This window comes from Trachurus japonicus, chromosome 21 (assembly GCF_045865225.1).
Source record: "Trachurus japonicus isolate A0001 chromosome 21, Traja_1.0".
Classification (NCBI taxonomy): domain Eukaryota; kingdom Metazoa; phylum Chordata; class Actinopteri; order Carangiformes; family Carangidae; genus Trachurus; species Trachurus japonicus.
Genome location: NC_140927.1, coordinates 1,778,845 through 1,805,619, shown reverse-complemented (window position 1 = coordinate 1,805,619; position 26,775 = coordinate 1,778,845). Strand labels below are relative to the sequence as shown.

Genomic DNA, 26,775 nt, shown 5'->3' with positions numbered 1-26,775 from the left:
CTGAGGCTTACAGCTTTGTTAGAAGGGAAAAAGAGGGTGTTGGTGACACTGAAGCTTGACTTCTGCTGCCCAGTAAACATAAAAACAGTGGTAACATAATATAGTGAGTTATAGTAACAGCTGCTGCTTAATAATTCTGAGGGAACCCTCCTCTGTTGCTTACCCTGACGTTTCTCCAATATTTCCCTGTTAAAAGGGTTTTTTTGGGGAGTTTTTCCTCAGTCGACGTGAGGGTCTAAGAGCAGAGGATGTTGTTATGATGCTATGTAAAGCCCTTTGAGACAAATGGTTTGTCTTGTGGTTTAAAAATTGGCTATAAAATTCCCCTGCCTTGCCTTGATAAGCCTCAGATTGTTACAATCAAACACACATCCAGTGGAAGTTCATGTGAAAAATTCCCTCAACTTGAGAGCATCCTTAAATGACTTTTCCTTTGCAGTACAAGTGTGATAGGAAACTGAGAGCAATCCAGAGATGGAACGTTTGGAGGGCACAAAAAGTTTAATAAGATTAAGAACAAGAAATATCATGAGTATTGTGAGCTATGGCCAAACAAAGCAGGACTAGCTGCCTTGATGATAGCAAAAAGTCATAATCTGAAGAGAGCAGCTACATACGTGACATTTTTTCTCATCACAGACACTGTAGACCTCCCTCACTAAACACTTGACCAGACAACAGAAATTTGTCTCATTTCTACATAAAGGACATAACACAAAATAACTGTACAATGAAAAAACATTGCCCTGTTTTGATTGAGTTACAAGTGAGGAATGATTCACAAACCATGCAAATAAAGAGTATGATTCCATTCTCCACTCAGCATGAACAACTTTGACGCCCATTACAAAATGAGAGTGTACCAATAAACGAGCCACAGGCTCCTACCCTTAGGAAGTAAACATCTTTGAAAAATACATTTGGGACATCTTTGTGGCTACAAACAGACTCACACCATATCAACTTAGGGCAAAGGAAAAAGAAGAAAAAAAAACTCGACCAACAGCCTCATGGATACCTGGGCCAGCCCAGGTCTATGCAGGCCAAAATACATCATTAAATATTCACATAAGTTAGTAATGCATATGGCATCCTGTCATCTACAAACATACTGTTTTTTTTAAACATTTCATCTGCAACCTCATAAATCTAACGACGACAGTGACGTTTACAACAAACTGTACGACTTAGTACTCACATCAGCGGTACAGACTACATGGGAATTAACTTCGGTTGCTATGAGGCACAGCATTTACAATATCTTAATACTTGTTGATGCCGAAAATTCGCACTCCGTGTAGTTGTGGCAACTTGGGAATCAGGACGCTCAAAAGTGAGGCAGTGTTTATCACAAAGTGTGTCGTGTCATACTTTGTGTAGAAACTTGCCAGGAAGTATCTGTAGAAGAAAAGAGAAGGATTACTCCAAATATAAACCACCAAATCCCTCTAATATGAGGAATAAGGAGCAAGACAAAATATGCACAACATTTTTTTTTTCTTTTTACATGTACAGGGAAAATTGCAGCTTTCATTACAGTTCCATAAGATTTAATACTGCAGTGATCAATGTTTTTCAAGCTAAAGATAAAATCCAAGTGATGATCAATGATAAATCTAATCTCTAAATTATCCAGTAGTGCAAACACACAACCAGATGATGTGTGATACATACAGAATGATTGGAGAGATGGTGAAGAACTTTCTAGACGAGGTGAACTGCACGCCGTAATCCAGCTGTTCCCAGTGTGTAAGAAGTCTAGCCTTTCCTTGGTCTGGGGTCTCAAAAGGTGTGCCTTTCACCGCATGCATAAAGACGTACATTCCCTGCAGAGAGAAAACCTGAAGTCAACAGTGCAGTAATTACAGCGTTTCTATTTTTACTTGAGATTATAAACCAGCAGCTTTAAGTCCAGTTACTGCAGGAGCTGTGTCTGAATCGCAGGATGTTTGAGGCAGGAGAGTACGATGAGAGAAACCCCAGCAGGAAACAATGAGGCTGGGTTGTGGTGAAGAAGAAGAAGGCTTTTTATTGTAAACAAAGTTTGCTATCTTGGGAATGACACTCATTTCTAATTACATGCCTTCCTCTGTGTCAAAACGCTGGAATTCAGCTTTAAATGGGAAACCTGCATTACAGAGGGAATGGTAATAAAACTGAAATGCTGACATATGGTGAAGGCATAATCAGCGCACTGTTGTTGCATTGTGAGGAAAACAATGGGCTACGGTTGACCTTAGTTGTTACTGTTAATAGCCTTCCATATTGGCTGTGATTTGATACACAATCCTTGTTAAGTGTTTCGAGCACACACTAGTCCATGATGTCACACACAGCGACTTTGTTTCTTGATTCAGGGTCAGCCATGTAACAATGAGGGGTCAGTTTGGTAGACAGACCTTATGTGGAGTAAAGTTTTTTCCTCCCTCCCTCCCTAAAATAGAGCATTTTTTTTAAAACAAGCACAGGCATGCAGGGCACAATCCAGCTGCAAAGCCACACGTTACTCCGTGGTAGTCAAAATAATTCATTGTTTTGGAAAATGATTATCTGAACATCGTTGGTTCGGCTGTGACGGCGAGAGCGTGAACTTACAAAGTTGTGTATGACATTGGTTAGCGTCCACACCACCGGTACGCTGAAGAAGGGTATGCTCAAGAGCACAATGTGAAGTATTCCAACGCCAAGCGCGTAGGTCAGCCAGATCCCCCGACTGTTCATCACTCGGGTGTTTGGGTTCACCTCACTGTGTGCCACACCCACATTCATTCTGGTCTGTGGGCAGAAAAAATAAATAATACTTTCACTTTGTGCTGCTGGTCTTTTCACCTTTCTGTTCTACTGGAAGCATTTACCATTGCAGTATTACTAACGAACAAGAATTCAGTTTTACAATAGTGCATCTCTCAATTTGAGCTAAGTCTGTCTTAATGACTATTTATAGTCCTGCAAAGGTTTAAAATGTCAGATCAGTATTTGTAGTAATATCGCTGATCTGGCATCAACTGTTGAAACAAGCTACAATCCTGAAAGAAGGTTTGGAAACACTCGTTCCAAATGCATGAAAAGCATCTACAATTACAATATGCCTTCAACTTTAGTTATCACATTGCATCGTTCACAAGTTTATATACTAATAATAACTTACATTTGAGGTAGAAAATCACACCACCAGAGTACTGCTCCAGCACTTCACCCTCCATGCAAGACTAAACGTGATAAGAAAACACCTTGTGCAATCTTCATGAACTTTGCCCTCTGGCACACTTTCAGCTGCCTGGCTGGATTAACGGTTTATCAAAGTTTTCTTCACATATTTATGGAAATGATGGCTTATTATTTTCATATTCCCATGAAAGGCCTGATAACATGTCAAGCCAGTATACAATTTGGATATTGTTAATATATGAAAAGTTACACGTGTGAATGAGCAGATGAAACATAACATCTCAACATATGTGTAGAATCACATGGGTCCAAATGTCTCTTCTAGTGTACAATAAAGTTATCAGCTGGATGCCAGTGCATCTCAGTCAACAGAGCAAAGTTAAGTAACAGATACATACGGGTTGATAACATATCTGATAACAAGACCTTATTATCATTCAACTCTGCAATGACTTAGACTGGGCTGAAAAATTAAAAACATAATTTGGGAAAACTTATACACAGATAACAGTCGCTGGCCCAGACTATTTGCTGATTAATTTTCGTGGCTACAGCAAACTGCATGACTGTTAAAACAACTACGTAAACAAGTACGTGAGAGGATACTGACTACGTGCCTTGGTGACTTCATGTGAACAATTATGGTCTATTTTGCACTGTCTAGTGTAGCATGCCTCGCTAAGTAGATGTGTAAACATGTAAGGACCCTTAGGGATGTTTTCGCTTCCAGTACATAGCCCAACCCAAATCGTCTTCTATTCGTAAACCAAGTTCTCAGCATCATTGCGTAAATAACACACATAAGGTAACGTTAGCCTACACGGTAAAATAAAAACACCCAGCGGTGCACACTTACAGGTGGTAGCGAGCAGTGGAGGTATTTAAACAGACGAGGTGCTATGGAGAGAAATGGTTTATCCCCTTGTTGATTTGTGCAGATTCCAGGGTCTGACAGCACGTCGTAGTCTGACCCGACCGGAAGTAGACGTGGTTTCAAGGCATGATCTCCGTGTTATTGATGCCCTAATCTGGCTCCTCAGGCTTAGTCAACCTCCTATAAAATTACACGAAGCAGGAGGCAATGTAAAGATTTACATCACATGCTGTACGGTTGGGCTTCGTATGAGCTTGTATGTGTTTGGTTTGGGTATGACAACCCACCCAAAAGCTACGTGTCTTTATAACCCTGGCAGACGCTTGTACCTGTAAGGCTGAACTGAGGGCAGTTAACTCGGAAGTGTATTTTTAGCAAACGCGCCCTCTTGCAAGTACTTTTCACTTCTGACCAATCAGCAGCTGAAGGAGGGGGCGGGAATCAGGTCGTTTCCGGTGTGAGCCTGGTGTACTGTCTGGAGAGATTCAACAGGACTGTTGTCAACAGAGCCCGTGTAAGTCAGTATCTAACTGTCAGTAGCCACTGTTATCTTTCATTCATACACATTTGCAGTGTCGCCACGTACGTTTTCACGAAAATGTGATTTCAGTTGTTAGTTACACAGAAAACAAGCAGCTCAAATGCAGACCGACTAGCTACCATTAGTAATGTCAACATACAGTAAGTGTGGCTTCCAGCTTTATAAAGCTCAGCTGTTCACTGTTAGGTTGATCATATTCTCGTTGTGTCACTAAATTATGTATTACGACTTTTTAGTATAGAAACGAATGATATATGTCATCATAGCTTAAAATTTAGGTTTGATTTTTATTTCATTTATGTATTTGTTAAAAAAAAAAAAAAACACATTCATCAACCTTACTGTGTTTGCAGCTGCTACCTTAACTGGTAACCCTCATTATCAGGTGGCGTCATGGTGTGTACGCTATGGTGACTAATCCAGTAGAACTAATTGCAATTCGAGATGCATAATCAATCACATCTAATCGATTTTATATAACGGAATACACTTTTCTGTCAAGTGAGCGATTGAGGAGTCATACCAGCTCTTATTTCTAACATTTGAACATCATCGACAACGATAAATAATCATCACAGAGAATCCTTCAGTCAAACATCAGCACATACGTGTTTGCCTGATGTTTTATACATTTCGGTTACAAGTGTGTTTTAAATGCAAAGAAGGCATCTGATCTGTGCAGCTTAACTGTGTACGTTTTGTTGGAAATCAACTGCTTACATTCATGCTTGGGCTCTGACATTTTTGGACCTATAATCAAAACATGAACAACTACAAATAGCTATTTAAATAACCGAAAGGAAGACATAATGAACATAATCAAACTATAAATAGCTTTTTCTAAACAGTGTTTTTTGTTTCTCAACGTGTGCATATTTACCATTGACTTAATCTTCAACTATAACCAGACCTTTCTCTAACAGATACCTGGGATCATGAAGCAGCTGCCTTCAGACACTGTGCGGCTGCTGTCCAGCTCTCAGGTCATCTCATCAGTGGTGAATGTTTTGAAGGAACTGATGGAAAATTCCCTGGATGCTGGGGCTTTAAGCATCGACATAAAACTGGTACAGTGTCTACATTACAGATTTTAAAAGAGGAAAAAAAACTTGTCTATTTAAAAGCAATATTGTTGTGTTTGATAATATAATTTGCAGATGCTCTGACAGTGAGTCTACAACAGAATGTATTGACTTTCCCACTGCAGGAGAACTATGGTTTGGACCGGATAGAAGTACGCGACAATGGTCAGGGAATCAAAGCTGCAGATACTCCTGTGATGGCCGTGAAACATTATACATCAAAGATCTCTAGCCATGAGGACCTGCAGCATCTGGAAACATACGGCTTCAGAGGAGAAGCACTGGGCTCCATCTGCGCTGTGGCTGAGGTGATGAGTACTGAACGACTGTAGTTATCAAATGCCACATGAGAAGAAAAACATGCAAATGGGCCAAAATTAACAGAATTCAGACAGTACATACAGTACACTGATCTTAAAACAGCACATCTCAATCATGCATACATTAATTATATTTTACGAATAGTATTACTCTTTCATTCCTCTTAATTAAACAGGGATCTACATACACTCTGGGTTATTAAAGTCTCTAAATTGACATGGTGTCTGTGTCTGCTGATTCCCTTCAGGTGACTGTCACCACAAAGACAGTGGAGGATGACATCAGCACCCAGTACACACTTAACTTCACAGGGGAGATTGTTTCCCAGAAGCCGTCTCACTTGGGTCAAGGCAAGTCTGCTGTTTTTATTTTTTTTTAATAATAAAAAATATTTTTTATATTTTTATATATATAAATAAAAATATATTGTTTTATTTTATTTTTTATAAATTGGAGCTATAAGGTTTTTGATTTTGAATAAATTTGCTTAATTTTCATAAAAAACATGTTATGCTATTTTAGGTTATTGAATGTACACTGATGGGCTGAAACAGACATTTTATCCATTTGAAATTAACTTCACAACACAACAATATGCAACTTTTTGAAGCCATGGGAAATCAGCAGCCTTTAAAATAAATTAATTTGCAGGTGTTTAACTGCTAATGTTCAGACAAATTAGCTTTTTCCCTTTGATGTCCAGGTGGATTGAGTGAGTCCACCTGCATCCTATTGTGGGAACTGTATTATTTGATATTGAAAGCTATTGGAGGTTATTATTATTTGTCTTGTTTTTATTTCCTTTGTCAAATGCTGCTGTCATGAACGAATTTCCCTTCGGGGATGAAATAAAGTATAATCTAATCTAATCTAATCTTGCACACTCTGATCTTTTGTGTTTTTCCAGGTACAACAGTGAGTGTACTGAAGCTTTTCAAGAACCTCCCAGTGAGAAGGCAGTACTACTCTTCTACCAAGAAGTGCAAGGAGGAACTGAAGAAAATACAAGACCTGCTGATGGCATACGCCATCATAAAACCTGACCTGAGGCTCTCACTTGTTCACAATAAGGTCAGAAACATCTCATCACCTTCTCAGATTTAACCAAGTGAAAGGATTTGTGTCAACTGGTGACAATTGCAAAGTAAAAGTTGATGCCTAATATGACAGTTTTAAACTGTCCAATCACCCAGTCAAACAACTTGGCTTTTAAAGTGATATGCAAAGTGAACACACTCCAGTAACTCTGACATCCTGTGAGCTTGTAAGGTGGCTGTAAAAAGTAAAATATATCAAAATGTACTTACACCAGCTGCTTAAAACCACTTCTTCACTGTCAGCCTGCATGATCAGTGTGTATCGATTATTTATCATTATTCAGGATTGATAGAACATACTGTAGTGAGCATGGGGATGGCCAGCAGAGAAGTGTTTATGCTTCAGAAGAAAAAGTGACACAGCTGAAACTACAGACTTTTAAACATCCCTTTAAATCCACAGCGCTTAAAAGATTTTTGCAGAGCCATGGTTTTAATTTTTAGCCTAAACTGTTGAGGGTTTAGCAGTGCTGAAGTCTGTCCTGGTATAAATTCTATCTACATAATGTCCTCCCACACACACAGCAACCGCTAGGTGTCCTCATTTGTCTTCAAATGACTAAACATCTCTGGTCCAACAGCCTCTACAGTATCTGTTCTTATTCTGAGAGTACCTGTTGTATACTGTCATATCTGTGGCAACATAACTAAGAACAATGATCTGTGTAAAACCACTCAATACCTCCAGTTCCCACATAGGAAGTCCACTCAGATTGTAGAGAATAGATGTATAATTAATGTTTGATTGCATCACATTTGTCATCCATGAAATTTTAATACTACTTCCACTCCATCTAATAATAATCATTATTATTCAATGGTATTTTTGTTGAGCATTTTCCCAAATACATTTAACATTCATATTGATCTAACGGGTAATTTATACTTTATACTTAACTTACATACGATTGAAACAAACAATCAAAATAAAACAAACACTGTACCAAACAATCATAATAAAATGAAAAAAAAAACATGTAGAAGGGGGTAAGATACAAAATAACCATCCATCTAAACTCACATTTCACTTGTATGACAATGTGAAATATTGTGAAAGAGTAAAATGTAAACTGGCTCTTTGGCTCAGAGACACCAGCTCTGCAGAGAGTTGTTCTGTATTTGTGTCTCTGTGAAGATTCTTTGTCAAATGTGTAAAATGATGGAAGTTGCAGAAGGATAATCAGAGGCTTGTCCACTAAATTATCAATCAAACATCATAAAAACAATAGAAATTGTGTTGCGCCTCCTGTTGTTTTGTTGTCAGTACCAATGTGCGTCACCGAGCTATGAAATCGTTACGTGTGATGGAAAATATTCGTTTGGCTCATAGAAACGTGTCAACTAAACATTTTATAGCGTCAAACGAGTGCAGACTGACGAAGCTGAAAATGCTTTGTCAGTGAGTCTGTGTTGGTTCTGCTGAAGAAAAGTTCAAGTCATTGACCTTTTAAAAAGTGTCTCTTATCATGAATCTGCATGTCTTGTTTAAAGGGACAGCCCAAGATCCTCACACTAGTCCACTCAGTTGTTTTTACACAAAGTATCAGAGACTGTACAACTTGTCTGAAGAGCTAAGCATAATATATGTACAGTGTTAATTATAAAAAAGCTTTTGAACCACTAAAACATTGATACTTTAAAAACACAGAAGCAGTCAACAGTTCTTACAGAACCTGTAATCACAATTTCTCAGACCCGCAATCTTTTGTTTATGACAGTTAAGACTACACAGATATACACGTTGTGACATCGTATATATGTTGTATAACGTTATCCACTGCTCCATGTATTGATTTTTCGACAGCTTTGATGTAAACAAATGCACATGGCCAGGAGGAGGATTAGCAAAACAGCGGAAAAGCGAGCAGACTTGACCTTTAAGATACTAAATCAGCAATGCATCAGTATAAAACAGAAGTGAGGAGCTGGAACCAGACTGTGTAGCATTTACTTAATGGATGACTTAAATTATTAATTGGCACTCAACATTATTCTCTCATTAATTAGATAATTCATCATCTCAGCACTCATCTTCATTAAAGACATCGAAGGGCCAAACATGTTGACCTTTAGGATAAAGGCTCGCATGAAAGTGACCAATCAATATTTAATCAGTAATGACATTCAGATGTGGCTTTAAGATGCTGATGTGGTTCAAATCAGATGTCATAAAAAATGAATGACTATTTAAAGTGTTGTTAAGGCAATTAAGCACTTTTCACTGCTAAAAGAACTGGACATCTCACAAGTATCACTGTAAGATCCCACAGCACAACACTGACCACAGCTACAGATCAGCTTCGATTCTACAAAAACCCACAACAGAAGGGACGAGTGTGGCAGCAAATTTGAGTATGGCTGCTATCCAGTGCTTATTAACATACTCTGTACCAGCGGCTCTCAAACCCTCTCTGACATGACAAGACCTCATGCCCCCCTCCCCAGAATGTTTATCATTCAACTAATAAAAGTAAGATCTGGTTCAATTTCATATAGTTTATATTCAACCTTGCATAACTCAAACTCTTAGCGACTCTGTCTGGCTCTCGTGCCTCTGGTCCCAGAGCTGTATTTGAGAGAAACACAAAACCGAAATATTGAGGACAAAACCCAATGACGCAGCAAACATTGTTTGGGTTTGCTGCTGTTGAGGGAACTATGAATTCTGTCTGCAACCTGAACCTTGACTCTAGATGGCCCTGGACATCAGTAAATCTACCACCTACTGTCTTAAACTAATGAAATACAAGAACTGTGCCCAAATGCCCATAGATCATTACAGCCACAGTTTTGACTCCTCAGAGAACTGTAACAATGGTCCTGAGTTTTTTTTTTTCCTTCCATCAATAGAAACGTTGACTTATGCAGTATTGATGGTTTAGTGTTTACTCTGTGTTATTGCCCATTAGAAAATGGAAACAGCACTTAATTGTTCTTTAGTGCCATTGCATACAATTAGGTGTATCAGCAGTGGGAGAGCAAATTGACATTTCCATCCCGTTGCAGCGTCTCAGAGTCCCAAACACAAACATGGCTGCCTCCGAACTCGGGTTTGGCTGATTCTGACGCCCGACTAGCTGCTGAACGCAGCTGCAGCCTTAACCCCAGATTCTGTTTCAGGCTGCAGCTAGTTTGTACACAGAAGTATATAGGTGTCCCTGGGGGGGTCACGGAGGGGCTACGTGGCGGCCGTATGAATTTCATGGAAATCAGTTTTGAGGTTGTCAGGTTGGAGTATGCATGAATGTGTTTCGCCCAATCAGCGCTCCGTTGCCCCCTATCCTTTATCTCCAACTCTGCTATTTGGCTTGTGTCGTGTTTCACAGCTTCTTCAAGAACCGTTTACAGGAGTGATCCGTTTACATGTGCCAGATTGTGTATTTAATAGCTGAGACATGCTCTGCAACAGGCTGCATGCTTTTAGGAGTCAACACCCAGGAGATATATTCACTGGTGGATACAAACTACAAGTTCCCTCGGCGGGTGTCAACATATTTTGTACCCAAACTATTTTCTGATCTAACCTGATCTTTCTTGTATAAAGTGTTACGTGAGTCAAGTCTGCAATCCAGTGTTTGTTTTATACAGTATGTTATGATGCTCTTGTAATATCTTCTAAAATTGCATAAATTCATTATAGGAAAATTATTTATTTATTTATTTTATTTTATTTTATTTATTCGTTTATTTTACAGGGACGGTGCACAGCTCTCAACCATACCAGAGTACTACTAGCTCATTTTCATCTGTAGTCCCTGAGCAGGAACAGAGAACATGAAGTGTTAAAGGGATAGTTCAACATGTTGGCAAATTGGCCCATTGCCATAATCCCTATAGTTTTAGGAATAGGTTCGTTACCTTTAATTGTCGGTGCAAGCTATTTTTAGAAAGGCGGAGCAGAGCCGTGAGCTGCTCAGAGCTACGCTACAGAGGCCAATGGGATTTCTTGGTTTCTCTCATCAAACTCATCAAATACACAATCCAACAACTCCAAAACGCTCTGGTGGACAAGTTGTGACTTGCACATTGACCACACTATGAGATAATAACGGAACGAGTTGTTTTCGAGGTAAATAGAGAGACTGCTTGCTGAAAAACTGTCCCTGAAGGCAACGCGCATGAATTTATCTCTAAAACAACTCCGCCTCGTTCCATTATTATCTCATAGCGTGGTGAATGTGCAGGTCACAACTTGTCCACCAGAGCGTTTTGGAGTTGTTGGATTGTGTATTTGATGAGTTTGATGAGGGAAACCAAGAAATCTCATTAGCCTCCGTAGCGTAGCTCTGAGCAGCTCACGGCTCTGCTCCGCCGTTCTAAAAATAGCTTGCACCGACAATTAAAGGTAACGAACCTACTGCTTAAACTATAGGGATTATGGCAATCGGCCAATTTGCCAAAATGTTGAACTATCCCTTTAAGATAGAAATATAACACCATAGTACCAAACAAATAAAAACGTTGTCACAAAAACAGCCTTTTCACACAACAACAATAACAAAGTTTCACACTCTTAAAACACAACAGCAACAATAAAATCACAATGTTAAGACACGACACGATTCCAAACCAGTGGATTGTGAGCCAGTGTTTGAATTTATGATTGATTGGTGCATGATTGAGTTGATTTAAGCCATGATTTTATCTTTAATGATGCCTAGTTTACTTGATTTACATACTGTAGTGTCAACTCAGCTGTTGCATGTAGTGCTGTTTTGGGTTGAAATAATGACTGTATGTTAATGTTAATTAAAATTTTCATTCTTTTATTTTTCAGCTCTGACGTTTTTCAGCACTGACGTTGTATATATTTTGACAGATTGGATGTAACTAACTCTAGTTTTTCTCCATCTCATCAAACGTCAGATATTTTACTGACTCAGTGGCCTGGGTCCTACCGTGACAGGGTTTTATGCAGTGTGATTGGCCTGATGTGGATTGATGGAAGTTGACCGGTGTCATATTGTTCCAGGTGGTAGTCTGGCAGAAGGCCAAGGTGGCCGATCACAGAAGCGCCCTGCTTGCTACGCTGGGGCCCGGCGCTGCTGCCAACCTGCTCCCCTGCCACCATCACCAAGAGCAACCAGAGGTTAGTTAAGGGGAAAAAGGAACAATTCTTTAAGACAAATAAAACACTCGCAGGTTAGGAGAAAATAACTTTGCTGTTATCCAGACAAAAAAATGTTAGTGTTACTTAATGTTACTTAATTCTAACTCTTATTCTTCTGTCTGTTTGTCTATTACCTGCCAAGGGTTAGGATGTCTCCAACACGTCTACATTGGTATTTACATATTGATGTTCATTAATGTGTATTGTCCCTTTCAAAAAAAAAAGAAAAAAAAATGTCCCATAACATTTTATACAAGTCAATTTGGAATAGTTAACCCTGTTCAACTGTGGGCAAAGTGCTAAGTTGTGTCATATCATGGTATGTAGGGCTCACGTTTACAAGTTTCACATTTCATGGTCAACTGTTATTTTTATTGTTTCACATGGACCATTACTCTGCTGGACAAAGTCACCTCTGAACATTGTAACAAACGGCGCAGTGATTGTGAAGAGACTGCATGGTGTGCATTGCACACTCTGATGGATGAGCGTCACAGGCACATAGCGGGGCCCGAGCTGGCACCGGGCCGCATGCTACCCCTCCCACCTCACGCACACACCTTGCACTCTTTGCTCTCATACTGTGGCTCCCATGCCACTTTGCCCTTCATTATGGAGCCATTACGGCAGCTCCTCCAGCCTGACATTACACAGCCTTGCTTTCAGTCAAAACACAAATCAAATGAAGCACCCTTGATATGTGGTTGAGATAGTGAATTTTTTTTTTTTACATGTGTTGGGAATAATTAAGAAGTTGGACAGTGAGACTTCCAGAGAAAAGAAGTTGAAAACAGATTTAAATTTTTAATGGAAATGATGGAGTGATGATGACGATGACAGTGTGCCAGTGAGCATTTGTTTTAGAAAAAGGAAATGCAAAGATGGATCATTTTTGCAGAGCAAATGAGTGCATGCACGTTATACTTGATTGTGAGCTAATAACCTCATCAGGAACGCCTGGTCTCAAGCCAGCAAATGTGGTCAGTTGGTGGCTGGCCAACTATTTCTTTGCCCTTTTCTTTTGAGTTCTTTCCTGATGAAGAGTGAATTATTTTTGTTAGCTAAGCTTTGCTGTGCTGATCGTAATTGAATTACTTGTTGAGCGGTAACTTTCTGCTTGGTCACGGTAGGTGTCATGTGGCTCGTACCTGCTGCCAGGCTCCCAACTAATCTAGTCTGACAGATATGGAGCAGCCCTTTTCACCCTGTTTCTCTCTCATTTTTCCCTCTTTGTTGTTGTTATTTTGCTGCTGCACTTTGGTGCCCAGTTATGAGAACAACCTTTCACCTTTTCCTCTTACTCCCTGTAGCAATGAAAGAGAAATTTTTCCTCCTCTCTTGTCCCCAAGACCAAAGCTCAGTGATCAAGGGAGCCAGGTTGACAATTTCACCGGGGCCTCACTCGGGGAGAGTCGTAAGAGCTATTTCTCTGCAGAACAAAATGTGACACTCGTTTTTGGCAGCATGACTACACATAGCCGCGGCCCTTTGGGGCCAGAGGTGCCATTCGTGCTCCCATAAAGTGACCCTAATGAGCAGAAATAGAGAGAAGCATATGTGCCATGACCTGAAACAGCAGTTCATTTATTAACTTCATTGGCGTGTGTTGCTGCTAATAATGAGCCCCGGGCCATGTGGAAAAGAAGCATAGCTATTCTCTGCTTGCAATCTGTGGAACATTAACGGCTTTCCATAATTTCTTACTAGCTTACATTTATAATGGAGGTTCAGGTTTTCAGCAGAGTGATCAATTTTAGCTCAGGAGAACTCCCTCTGGTGGGATTTGGTGATGTAACATGATGTAAATGTTATTAGACAAATGGCAACCAACAGCGTGTTCATGCTGGAGCCTGCATGCAGGTAGAGATAAAAGGAGCCAACAGTGAACCAGCTCTAATCGGGAGCTGTGCCATCCCAGCTGAAACTATCATGATGGTATGGTTTGGAGAATTTCCAAGTTTCATAACTAGGATTTGTATTCTTTGTTACGCACCTGTGCAGCCAGCCGCTGTTATGTAATGTAATGGGTAACACTTTCTAATAACTACACACTATTTAGCATTAGTTAAGCACTAAATACTGAATTTATTATTTATAACACATGAATACTCATTAGTATGTAGTTGATGAACACAGTTAAAAATGTTTTACTCATCATTGATAAGCACTAACTGTAATTATAAACTACATACTAATGAGTATTCATGTGTTAAATGAAGAATTCAGTATTTATTAATGCTTAACAAATGCTTAATAGTGTGTACTTATTAGAAAGTGTTACCATGTAATGTAATGATTTTCTGGTCAGTAGTGGGACACAGCATTGTAGACCTTTTGGTGTATCTATCACATCTACCTTGTATTGTATTATGATGTTATGATTATTCTCATGTCATTCAGATCCTATTAGATGGTTTTTTTCCAAAGCCTGGAGCAGATCACTCCTCCACCAGCTCATCTAACCCTGACAAAACCTTCATATATGTCAACGACCGACCCGTCCATCATAAAGATATAATGAAGGTAAATTGATAAATCAATAAAATGTACTTTTTTTTTTTTTTTTTTTTACAATAACTGAGTTTGTATTTAATACTATTCTTTTCTTGTTTTGTTTCCGTGAAAAAAAATGATCCTGGTGGTGTGATTGTGTATTTGACCATCAGCTGTTGCGTCAACACTACGCTGCCCAGTATCCGGACGACACGGCCCGAAACCGCTACCCCATCCTCATGCTCAAAGTCACTGTTTCACCTTCGTCGGTCGACGTCAACCTGACACCAGACAAGAGGCAGGTTCTTCTTCAGGACAAGGTAGATATGAAATTCAAGCTCAGTTAAAGTCCCCCTAAACCAAAAATTGACTTTTTGAAATTATTAAAGCAGAAGTAAGTGATATATTTGTGTTAATATAAGTCTTAAATAGTTATATCTTCCAACAGCAATCACTTACATAGAGTGTTTGGACCGAAACACGGGTCTCTCAGTCACTCTGCTCTGCTCTGAGCCGAAGAGAAAACATTTATCGTATCCTACAGTTTTTATCCAATGAGGAGAGAGAACGGCATGCAGGGCTGTGTGTGCAGCCAAGGAAACGCCGTGAATGTGGCGACGTAGGGACGAGGACTGTTATGGTGCGTTCAAGGAAACTCGTATTTTTCCGACCGTGAAGTGGTACCAGTTCAATCTGGTACGAGTTCACCGGTCAGAAGTTACGAGTGGCCGTTATAGTGACTTTCACCGGTAAAACAGGTCGGAAAAACACGAGTGGGTTGCCTGAAACGCTACAAAGTCGTAAATTGTGACTTGAAGCTGTAATTTACGATTTCAAAAGCCTGCCTGGAACGCAGCATTAGCGAAAACGACCGGACCACTTACTTCTGCTTTAACATGTCAATGTAGTGTTTGGGTTCTGCTACAAGACATTTCAGCAGCAAAGTCGCTAATGCAGCCACAACTGAGCATTTTAGATTTGAAAATGCAGTTTCAAAGCCAGAGTCTGAAAAAATTGGATTCAGTTTTTCAGCACCCAGTCGGGATTAATACATCATAATCCCTAGCAACCAATCCTGTTGAATTTGTTTTGCATCTCATTTGTTGTTCACTATGATGTCATCTACTTAGTAGAAAAATAGTAGACGGGTTTTTAGCCTCTTTGGGAGTTCTTTTAAACAACTTCTTTGTGGGAGAGCAATTTTAATCAAAAAATAGTCATAGCAGAGCATTTTTACAAATTTTAAAATGCCTCTTTAGGGGGACTTCAAACTCAGCCCAGAGTTTGTTCAGACTTTGTGATGACAGGAGAATTAAAACAAAAAGACATCCAAGACATCATTAAAAAATGAAACTCTTTGTATAATCTGCCCTCTGTCTGTTATTTAGGACGCTGTGCTCACCGCCGTCGAGGCGTTGCTGGTTTCTCTCTATGGCTATCGGCCTGGACCTGACCCGTCAGCCGAGAAGCAGCTGAGCCATGAGACATCTAGTCCTCTACAGAGTGATGCTGCACCACCTGTAGAAGAGTGCTTTGTAGAGATGGACAACAGCACTAGTAACAGCAGCGACCTCCTTAAAGAAGCACCTAAACACAGCGGTGCAGCTCTGTCGGCGGCTTCACTGGACCAGCAGACCTCCAACAGCAGCTCCTCATCCTCAATCGCAGACGACTGGATTGTGAACCAGATCCCAGTGGGACTGGAATCTAACTTTTCTCTAAATGATGACGAAACGGCACCAGAGTTGGGTTCGGCTGGAGAATCTCTGGTAGGACATGACGGCGTGGCGTCAAGCAGAGACCAGCCGTCGGCAGAGGACTGGAGCCGGGGCACGGCTCTGACCGACCCCTTAACACGAGAACCCCTGCAGCCGGTCCAAATCCATCAACCCCCGAAGCACAACCAGTCGGACCCGCACGAGTTCAAGAGCCTGAGCAGCTCCGACAAAAAGACGTCCAACGCCATCACGGAGAAGCAGGCCGCCCTGACGGCCTACGACCTGATCAGCAGCCGAGCCATGAGGGCACCTCTGTCTCCCGCCGCCCTGTTCCAGAAGGAGGCCCGGGCCGACGTCCTCAGGGACAAACCCACAGCCAGTCTGCAGGATATCAGCGTCGCTGTTCACGAGAGGTGGAAAAATCTGCGAGAGGAAGAGCGTAAGAAGTGAGTTTCCAGACCTTCACCTTTCCAAGCAGTTGTTTCCATTTCTTGTTATTCGCAAGGCACAGAGAGGGGGGAAAGTTTGACCTGTCATTTGCATGTGAAAAGCCTAGACTGGAAATTTAGTTGATATGAGCTGTGTTTCTAATTTCCAGAAAACTGGGCCTATTAGGGAGCTAGGTAGACAACATTTTCCAAAGTACAACAGGTATCACTATTGATAAAATGTCCTCTGTTTCCAAAGTGTTCCATCTATTCCCTTGTCTCATTTGTCTTGTTTGTGGTAGCTTTTAGTTAACTAATCTATTCAGCATTTATAATGGCACGAAGACAGGGTATACTAATTTAACGGATATTGACTGATTTGAACTGTATGCACTCATTTTTAAGTGGAGACCCTCCTGTAATCTAATATCTAAATGTCCCGTTTCCAAGTTCGCACAATTCCCTTTGTCCATTTAAAAAATCTCACCTACACTTACTTCAGAAGTGGTGTAAGGAGTGACACATAGTTGGCCAGTCAAGAACAGAGTTGGCGCGGAGCAGATGGAGGTAATGAGTGTTTGTGTTTGACCCCTGCTCCCCTCAAGAGTCCAAGGATTTACATTAATGAAGGTAAGACGGGAGTGGAGTTATTTGCAAAAAACAAACAGATCAAAGTCATGTAAATCAGGCCAGTGTGTATTTTTGGTAGAACTGTGCATCATTCTCCAGGCTCCAGGTGTGTGTGTGTGCTTCTATCGAAGCACATAAAACAATGAGGTAACACTTTATTTAAATTAGTACACACTATTAAGCATTAGTTAAGCTTTAAATACTGAATTCATCATTTATAACACATTAGTATACTCATTAGTATGTAGTTTATAAACACAGTTAAAAATGTTTTACTCGTCATTAATAACCACTAACTGTACGAATGGCCTTGTTGTTTACAACTACTTCCGGGTAGAAAACCAGCATGAGAACGATAGTGACAGATGAGAGTTTCGCTATATATATCAAATTTTTCATGTCACTATATCTAATCTGATGTTTGTATAAAACCAATGACTGGACAAACATTACCATTTATGTGTGCACATTTTAGTAAAAGTCATGGTTATCATAGATTAGCTGGGCTAACGGTTAACATTACCTGTTTAACTTTAAAGGAGTCATCACCTGGTTTTTTACGTATCCAGTCCCCCTTGAATTGCTTTTAATCAATTCTTAAAACTTATTAGAAACATTAAAAAAAAAAAAAAAATTTGTTCTGACACTTTTTCATACAGCAACTTTCTCTCGTGAGAGTAAGCGCGAGGTTTAGACTGGTCCGGATGTTCATTGTATTAATATGTAATGAGGCACACATTACATAGGAAGGACAGAGCCGGAATGGTGGCTGGCCCAGTGGGCTACATACAGGCTGCATTGGAAACCGCACACTATGCTGCTCTCTGTCGTGTACCGTAACCATGTTATATAACTTAATAAAATGAAACAAAATTTAATCGGATCAATGTAAAACAGATATTTATTGATGCAAATGTGGTGATTTCTGTATGTAGGCTACAGAGCCCCGGGGCAAAGCTGCTGCTTTGTGTGAAGCTTCACTTTTCATTTAAACAAACTAATACGACTACCACAATTGTTAGATTTCATCAATGAGACCAACATTTATCTCCTAAAAAGAATTTAACCAACTATTGTCGGACACAACATTTTGGTGTTCGACCTCAGTGGAAACTTGCCTGAAAATCTGGAGTTTGAAAGTGGCTGAGTTTTTTCGTTTGGGCTCTTTGTTTAAGCCAGAGTAGCTCATGAGGCTGCACACCGCAAAATTACGACTTTCAAACTCCAGATTTTCAGGCAAGTTTCCACTGAGGTCCAACACCAAAATGTCGTGTCCGACAACAGCTGACGTCCCGATGTTAGCTTAGCTACTGCCGTTAGCTTAGCTGCTGTTAGCTGTCCCTGTCAGCTGAGCCACTGATGCTTTCTAGACACTGTTTACCCCAAACTGAATAAATACCACACATAGCAACACAAAACACACACACAGAAATAGTAATGTTTCTTCAATCATTTCAGATTTGTCTAAACGGTGATAGGGCGTAAAATATGATAGCTAAACTCTCGTTTGTAACTACTGTTTTTCATTCAAATTACGTGCTGGTTTTCTACCCCGAAATAGTTGTAAACAACAAGGCGATTCAGTCTATTCATAAACTACATACGAATGAGTATTTATGTGTTATAAATGAAGAATACAGTATTTATTAATGCTTTACTAATGCTTAATAGTGTACTTATTATAAAGTGTTACCAATGATGATGTGAAGGTGAACAAACTGTATGAGAACTTCAGGGTTCAGATTCATATGGATACATCAATAAAACAAAAAGAAAACTCCTGCTACTCAGCTGGCATCGAGGAACAACACCGCCAACCCCATTATGTAAGATTACTGCAAACCAATTTAAGTAATTGCAAGGTTGCAAGGTTGGAAAATGTGTATCAGCCGAGCTCGGGGCCTTATACAAGGTATGGAAGAGTGTATGGAAAAAGACATCTGCTTTGCTGTGCTGCCGTCCTCAACATGAAGTGAGATGTGGCAGGTATTTGGCTCCTTTCACCTCCACCGTTAAGTGGGACACCATTTCTAGGAATTATTCTTACACAAGTTCATGAAACAGGTCATTTGAATAATGGGCTGCTGAAGTGTAAGCCCTAATGCTTAACACATGAAGATCTATGGAAACATGAGTTGGCAATTTTGTGGAGGAAAGGGCGCCACATATATCAAACACTGAGCAGGTCGCCTGCATTTACATCGGGAACCGAGTCGCTGGCTGCTCCGTGTCGTAAATCTTATTTTAGGACGTGCTGTAACGTGGTGGAAGTGGACAACAACAGATGCAGCTCAGCATCGATACCAGGCGTGGGCAAACTACGGCCCACGGGCCTCGTGCGGCCCGTTGACCTTTTTAATCCGGCCCGTCGTATACTGGTACAAAATTGTCCAAATTATAGCAAAGACCTGGGCAAAGGGTGACCAACTTTGAATGTAAGTTTTATTTTATTTTTAGGTAGTGGCTTTTACATGTCACTTATATTAGTTCAGTCAAACACTCTCCATCTATCTTGATACTGGCCCGTCAGTCAAATTTTAAAGCTCATCGTGGTCCAGATCTACACCCACACTGAAGAAAAAGTTGTTTCTCCAAAGCATCTATGCCAGTGTTTTTCAACCACATGGGGTCGCCTGAAATTAAAATGGGAATAATTGATAAAAAAAAAATACTGATAAAAATATTTTTTAAACTAATTATTATTCTAAAAATTCTAAAATTATCATTAAAAACACCACACACAATCTTAAACAACTGTATTATATACTTTCACTTTCTTGAATATAAATGAAGTTCAAATAAAATGCAGCATATAGAAATATCTGAGCTGGCGCATCTTGATTGACGGCTGATTTTGACATCACATTTGTGTTGGGGTTGTGTGGGGGGGATTGGGGTCACGAGCCAAAAAAGGTTGGAAACCACTGGTCTATGCAGAGAAGTCAGTGACAGTGGACCACTAGTTACGGAGACGTGCAACAGTGATCGGCAAAATAGTTCTTTCCAATTTATCCATAAGATGAGCTTAGTGAAATGTTCACACTGGAGCTCTGACTGCGTTCAGCTCACTGAACTGAAACACGGCCACAACAGTGTGTAATCCTCATGATCCCGCCATGTTTGCTCTCAACTCACTGACAAATTAACAGATCATTTCATGAAGTGATTCACTTCAGGTTGTTCTTTCAAAAGAGTGCACAAAAAACTACACACCATTAAGCATTAGTTAAGCATTAATAAATACTGAATTCTTCAATTATAACGTATGAATACTCATTAGTATGTAGTATATAAATACAGTTAGTGCTTATCAATGGTAAGTAAAACATTTTAACTGTGTTTATAAACTACATACTGAGTATTCATGTGTTATAAATGATTAATTCAGTATTTAATGCTTAACTAATGCTTAATAGTGTGTACTTATTATAAAGTGTTACCCAAATGATATGTAAATGAGATAACACTAGCTGCAGCGCAGAGTAGCCAACCTTGGGTGTAGCAGTGAAACAAGGTCACAGGTTCAAAATGGTGATGGAAAAACAAATGTACTATGACCAACACGATGCCAGTTTAACTTTACAGACCTACACCCATCCCACACAATAAAACATACAGCTTTACATTAAAAGGTGCAACAGGGATTTAGTATTTAGAAATCATTGAGTCAATCATTGACTGCTGATCTCACAGCTCCTGTTTATAAGGCAGGTTTTTAGCCCAATACAACCTAAAGGGTCTCATCGTTCTGTTATCTCATAGCGTGGTGAATGTGCAGGTCACAACTTGTCCACCAGAGCATTTTGGAGTTGTTGGATTGTGTGTTTGATGAGTTTGATGAGGAAACCAAGAAATCCCATTAGCCTCCGTAGCGTAGCTCTGAGCAGCTCACGGCTCTGCTCTGCCGTTCTAAAAACAGCTTGCACCGACAATTAAAGGTAACAAACCTACTGCTAAAACTATTCACCTTATGTAGCCCCGCCCACTTTGCCACTTCCGGTTTGGCCGCGATTGTGTTACGACTTCCGGTCAAATGCGGAAGTAAAAACTGATGTAAACAATCGACTGAATTTGCAGTATATTGCGGGACAATTACAATACAGACAATCAAATCAACATGGACAACACTTGAGGGGTGTACTTCGAAGTGAGTTTAGTGGGTTATATTTTATAATTATATATTTTTTATTGAGTCTAAAGCCAGGCTTTCCTGTACTCTCTCTTTCAACCCAGCTAGATCGCCATGGAAACTTATGGTAACAGATGTTTAGCTCATATATTCAGAGTTTAATCCTAAAATCGGCTATAAAAGCGCCGCTGTTTCACAATTTAACTCATTTACAGCGTGACTTTTACTTTGAAATCCAAGTGGAGCTGGCAGAACCAGTACGGAGGGAGAGATCGCGCTGATCCGCTGCTGTTTACCAACTGTTGAGCTGAGCGTCAGGAGCTCATTTATATATAGGCTATTATATTACTTGGATATAAGCTGCAGCATGGACGTCGGAACTATTTACTGAGAGAGGGAGGGGGGGGGGGTTTGTTGTGAGGGTCGACTGTCACCTGGAGCAAACTGACAACTATATGATCAGAAACTCGTTCAACTCTGGACTGTCTGTGAAGACTGACGGGAAGCTGGCCTCATCCTCTGCTCCAGAGAGCCTTGCACTATCGGACCTGGGTCTCTGCTCCGTGTCCAGAGCCTGGTCGGGTCGGGACACGCTGTTCACGCTGTGAACCTGCTCGCTAATGTGTAAAAGAAATAAACGGAGGGATTTAGAAATAAAACCCTCCCTCAACTACTGTAACTTAAATGTGGCCATGAATAAACTTGTTTCGCCTACAGCAGTATTGCCCAAATGCAAATATTGAATACATCTCTATTTTCACAGTTAAAAATGTCTTTGTCACCTAAACTACCCCCCGCCCCCTCCAAAAAAGAGAAAAGAAAAGAGAAACACTGTAGCATATTTTCATACGGACACCCAGCCTGAATTGCGATCAGTAAAATATATAAAAGTAGGCTATAAAACACAATTTAAACATGAAAGTTGTTCCTCTAGTTTATTTTGTTTAAATGGATAAAGCTTCATAATTAAAAGTAGCGCAATGTCCAGCTGTCAGAAATTAAAAGCAGCCTCTTATGTGCATTAACAATGTTGCTTCGGGCTGTGATAGCGTTTTTTTTTTTTAATTCGCTCCTACTCTCTCCAAACAAGCTGCTCACCTTGGCTGAAATCAGCGGGGACACGGGGATTTATTTAATTATTTTTAACCAGACTCTAGAGTAGATGGAGGTGGGTGCAGGTCGTACAGAGCTCCACACACACTGGGACAGAAGATGAGGTCGATGCTCAACTGCTATAAAAACTCACACGTTTTCTTCCAGTGATTGTAGCTTCCTCTTTATAATGCTCGTCATTTTTTGCAATCGACAACGGGAAAAAAAACCCGGATTTGCCAACAAGAAACATCTGAGAACGGACTCAAATAATCAAGCTACCGCTAATGTACAATACGACTTCCGGTCGTCGCCGGAAGTTCCAACACAATCTCACAGCGTTCCATTGACTCCATGGTTGCCCCGGAGAATAAGGTGAATAGGGATTATAGCAATGCACCGATTTGCCAAAATGTTGAACTATCCCTTTAAGATAGAAATATAACACCATAGTACCAAACAAATAAAAACGTTGTCACAAAAACAGCCTTTTCACACAACAACAATAACAAAGTTTCACACTCTTAAAACACAACAGCAACAATAAAATCACAATGTTAAGACACGACACGATTCCAAACCAGTGGATTGTGAGCCAGTGTTTGAATTTATGATTGATTGGTGCATGATTGAGTTGATTTAAGCCATGATTTTATCTTTAATGATGCCTAGTTTACTTGATTTGATGAGTTTGATGAGGAAACCAAGAAATCCCATTAGCCTCCGTAGCGTAGCTCTGAGCAGCTCACGGCTCTGCTCTGCCGTTCTAAAAACAGCTTGCACCAACAATTAAAGGTAACAAACCTACTGCTAAAACTATAGGGATTATAGCAATGCACCGATTTGCCAAAATGTTGAACTATCCCTTTAACCCTGATGACATCATCAGCCCAGTCTTCATGCTTTCTGCTCATGCTGAATCCCATTTAATCACAAAGTGTTGCTGTCTTCTCTGTCCTAAGTCTAAAAGGTTTTGGTATGACTCTGCAGGTACGAGGAGAAGGCAAAGAAACACCTGGAGCACCACGACCAAAGGACCAAGCTGGCCTCGGCCGGGGGGCCCACAGAACCGAGTGCGAGCACCACCACCACCACCACCACCATGACATCCCACATGCGCAGCCAGAAGCGCAAGGCCCCGCTGTCCAACCAGCAGCTGCTGGACGAGCTCTTCTCTGCTCAGCCCCAGAAGAAGATGAAGAACCCTCCACCCAAGCCCTGGCAGCCCCTCCCCTGCAGCGTGGCTGACCTTCGGCTGCAGCTTCAGCGCCTCTCATCCCAGCGCAGCGCAGCACCGCGGGGCCTCCGTCTTGTAAACCGCCTGGCCTCTCAGAGCGCCTGGGTCATTTTATGTGGTCAGAGGCTCATGTTGTTAAACCCATTTCGAGTGGAGGAAGCCTTGCTGTTTAAGAGACTTCTAGAGAATAATATACTTCCAGCAGAGAGTCTGCAGAACCCTATACAGTTAACAGATGGGTAAGGTATCACTCACCTCTCATCAGCAAAAAGCCAACAGTTGTTTTCCTTGTAGAGAACTGCACACTCATCAACTTTCTGCACAGACATAAATGTTAGAGGCTGCTTTTTACACATACAAATTCTAATCCTATCAAAACGTATCTAATGTATGAAGATACATTGTTGTATGTTGATTTGCTGGTATCTCTTTTTTCTTTTAGAATTCTAGGGGGAGCTGAATATACTGATGCTTTGTGCAACATGGAGAAACAAAGCCCCGAGATGAACGGACAGTACTTCATCTCGGACCCCAGGCTCGTAGCTAATGGCTTTAAAATCAAACTCAGTCCAGGTACAGAATTCTGAGTAAAGCAGATCAATACATGTGCATCTGATAGAACAGTGTAGTAACAGAAGCACCGCAGCACAACGTAGAAGTCAACAACACACTGGATCAATCAGAAAACAAGCCTTTCTTATTTTTTGAGTCATGCTGTTTAAAGGTCTAATGGGTTGTTTAGTTGTATTTAACAAATGCTGGAGCTGTTTCCCATCATTAATGTCATAGTTCACCAGTCAAATGTCAAACGTACAGTCCCCAGCAACTGGATTACAAGCAATTATTTCTGACAGAGTTTTAGTGTAGTGGATTAGTTGTGGATAAGACAAAATAGTCTCATTCCTTTAACAAATTTTGGAAAAAACAAAACAAAACAATGAACAATGAATTTCAGAAACAGGATTTTTTTCTGAGGATAAAGGACCAGATAATCTGGTCTAAAATTTCCCTTTCTTTTTTGTGATAACTTTTTAAAAAATTTTTTTATCGATCATGCCAGATTAAATAACATCAATATGTGTGTGTATTGTAAAGGTTATCTCTGAAGCTGGCATTTATTTCAATATTTCAGTATAATCTAATTTCTTATAGTGGTGCATTTCGGGCTTGACAGAATATTCTGATAATTAAAATATACATCAGTGTAGTTTAACCCTGTATATAAACTGTGATAAATAAAGTCTAATGCCAAATCCAGATTATTAAACTCATATTAAAAGTAAAACTAAACAACTTCTGCAGTGAAACATATTTTTACCAGCCTTCTTCGTTATCATTGTGACACTGCTTCTCCGCTCGCTTGCTTGTTTTTGTTGCTGGACCGGTTCACCTCAGTTGACACTGGCACTCTGCCCAACAGCGTGGTCTCACAGTAGGTTTGTACCCCAGTGTGCAGGTGATGAGAATGGTTGCCCTCTAAGAAATTCTAGGAATTTTCATTTGGCATGGGCCGCCTCGGTGGGTGTGCATGGGATTGAAGGAAGCGGTGTATATAAGGTGGTTTCATTACACAATCTCTGCTGCGTATCTTCGGTTTTTCGTAAAGTGTTGTATTTATTTTCTGAGATGTCTGCAATTTCTTTTATTTCTAAATTGAAAAAAATATATATGCTGTTCTATATTTAATATTTCCTATGGACTTCACTGGACAGGCCTGACTATGCAGGCTCACAATCAGTGCAGACATATTCACTCTCTCTCTGCATCTCCACTTTTTATTTTTATTTTTCTGACTTCATTTTGCATCCAAAGTCATGTATCAGAAATATGAATTGTCCATGATTTGCAGTATTTCCTCATGAAATGAGAAGCCATCATTCTTCAGCCCTACAAGACAACTTCCTTCCAGTCTGCTGGGGCTTCTATTAGTCATTTAACACTCCATTTGGCCCTCTGCTTGTTTGACTTGGTCATCAGTTCGGCCGTAAACCACAATATTTATTTATTATTCTTTCCTGGAGATAGTAGTAGCGTCTGGAGTATATTAATCCTTGTTTTCTGCTTGTTTTGGCCAGGCCTCACGTCAGCCGAGAGACATCTGGAAGTGACAGCAATGGCAGACTGCGTGCCTTTCCTCGGTGTGGAGGACCTCAGGGAGATCCTGACTGCAGTTCTTCACAGGAAGGCCAGCACTGTGCAAGAGTGCCGGCCACTGACAATCACAAACTACTTGCAAGTGAGAGATGCTACGAGTGGAGAATAAGAGTGGCACCACACACACACACACACACACACACACACATGGGGTGTTGCGTTTGTCTAATTGAATGTTTGAATTCCCAGGGTGAAGCTGTCCGACTCGCCCGTCAGCTGCCTAGAAATGTGTCCAGGGAGGATGTGGAGGAAACTCTCCTACGGATGGAACAGCAGCTTGGTGAGAAAAGCCAGACCTGCATCCATGGACGACCATTTCTCCAACACCTGTCTGACATCCCATCCACAGAGCAGGAGGCTAAGGGTCTGCTGCGGCCTTTAGAGCTGTAAAAACTGAAAAACAAAGAAGATGAAAAATTACACAAGTGCAATATGAAATAGAACGAATCGCCTTGTTGTTTACACATACTTCCGGGTAGAAAACCAGCATGAGAACAATAGTAACGGACGAGAGTTTCGCTATATTATATCTAATTTTTCACGTCACTATATCACCGTTTAGACTAATCTGGTGTTTGTAAAGTTTATAAAACCAATGACTGGACAAACATTACTATTTATGTGTGCACATTTTTGTAATTAGTCATGGTTATCATAGATTAGCTGGGCTAACGGTTAGCTACCTGTTTAACTTTAATAAC

At 40.4% G+C, this 26,775-nt stretch overlaps 2 protein-coding genes across 4 annotated transcripts; one reads left to right on the top strand and one right to left on the bottom strand.

Moving 5' to 3' along the window:
- Window positions 1–482: 482 nt before the first annotated feature.
- On the bottom strand, window positions 483–4,136 carry ormdl1 (ORMDL sphingolipid biosynthesis regulator 1). The gene is made up of 4 exons (XM_085764319.1): window positions 4,025–4,136; window positions 2,596–2,775; window positions 1,675–1,826; window positions 483–1,398 (listed from the first exon to the last, which is right to left on the bottom strand). The coding sequence occupies exons 2-4, from the start codon at window positions 2,767–2,769 to the stop codon at window positions 1,263–1,265; spliced, it is 462 nt and encodes a 153-aa protein (XP_085620445.1). The 5' UTR covers window positions 2,770–2,775; window positions 4,025–4,136; the 3' UTR covers window positions 483–1,262.
- A 317-nt stretch (window positions 4,137–4,453) lies between these two features.
- pms1 (PMS1 homolog 1, mismatch repair system component) lies at window positions 4,454–26,507 on the top strand. Of its 3 annotated transcripts, none has more exons than XM_085764314.1 (13): window positions 4,454–4,560; window positions 5,507–5,650; window positions 5,791–5,973; window positions 6,234–6,336; window positions 6,894–7,057; window positions 12,056–12,172; window positions 14,594–14,716; window positions 14,860–15,006; window positions 16,075–16,850; window positions 23,674–24,159; window positions 24,363–24,493; window positions 25,996–26,156; window positions 26,264–26,507. In XM_085764314.1, the coding sequence occupies exons 2-13, from the start codon at window positions 5,519–5,521 to the stop codon at window positions 26,462–26,464; spliced, it is 2,724 nt and encodes a 907-aa protein (XP_085620440.1). In that variant the 5' UTR covers window positions 4,454–4,560; window positions 5,507–5,518; the 3' UTR covers window positions 26,465–26,507. The 3 variants fall into 3 exon arrangements, with proteins under 3 accessions (XP_085620440.1, XP_085620444.1, XP_085620443.1); XM_085764318.1 differs by having other exon boundaries at window positions 4,537–4,556; XM_085764317.1 differs by having other exon boundaries at window positions 4,555–4,574.
- Window positions 26,508–26,775: the final 268 nt, after the last annotated feature.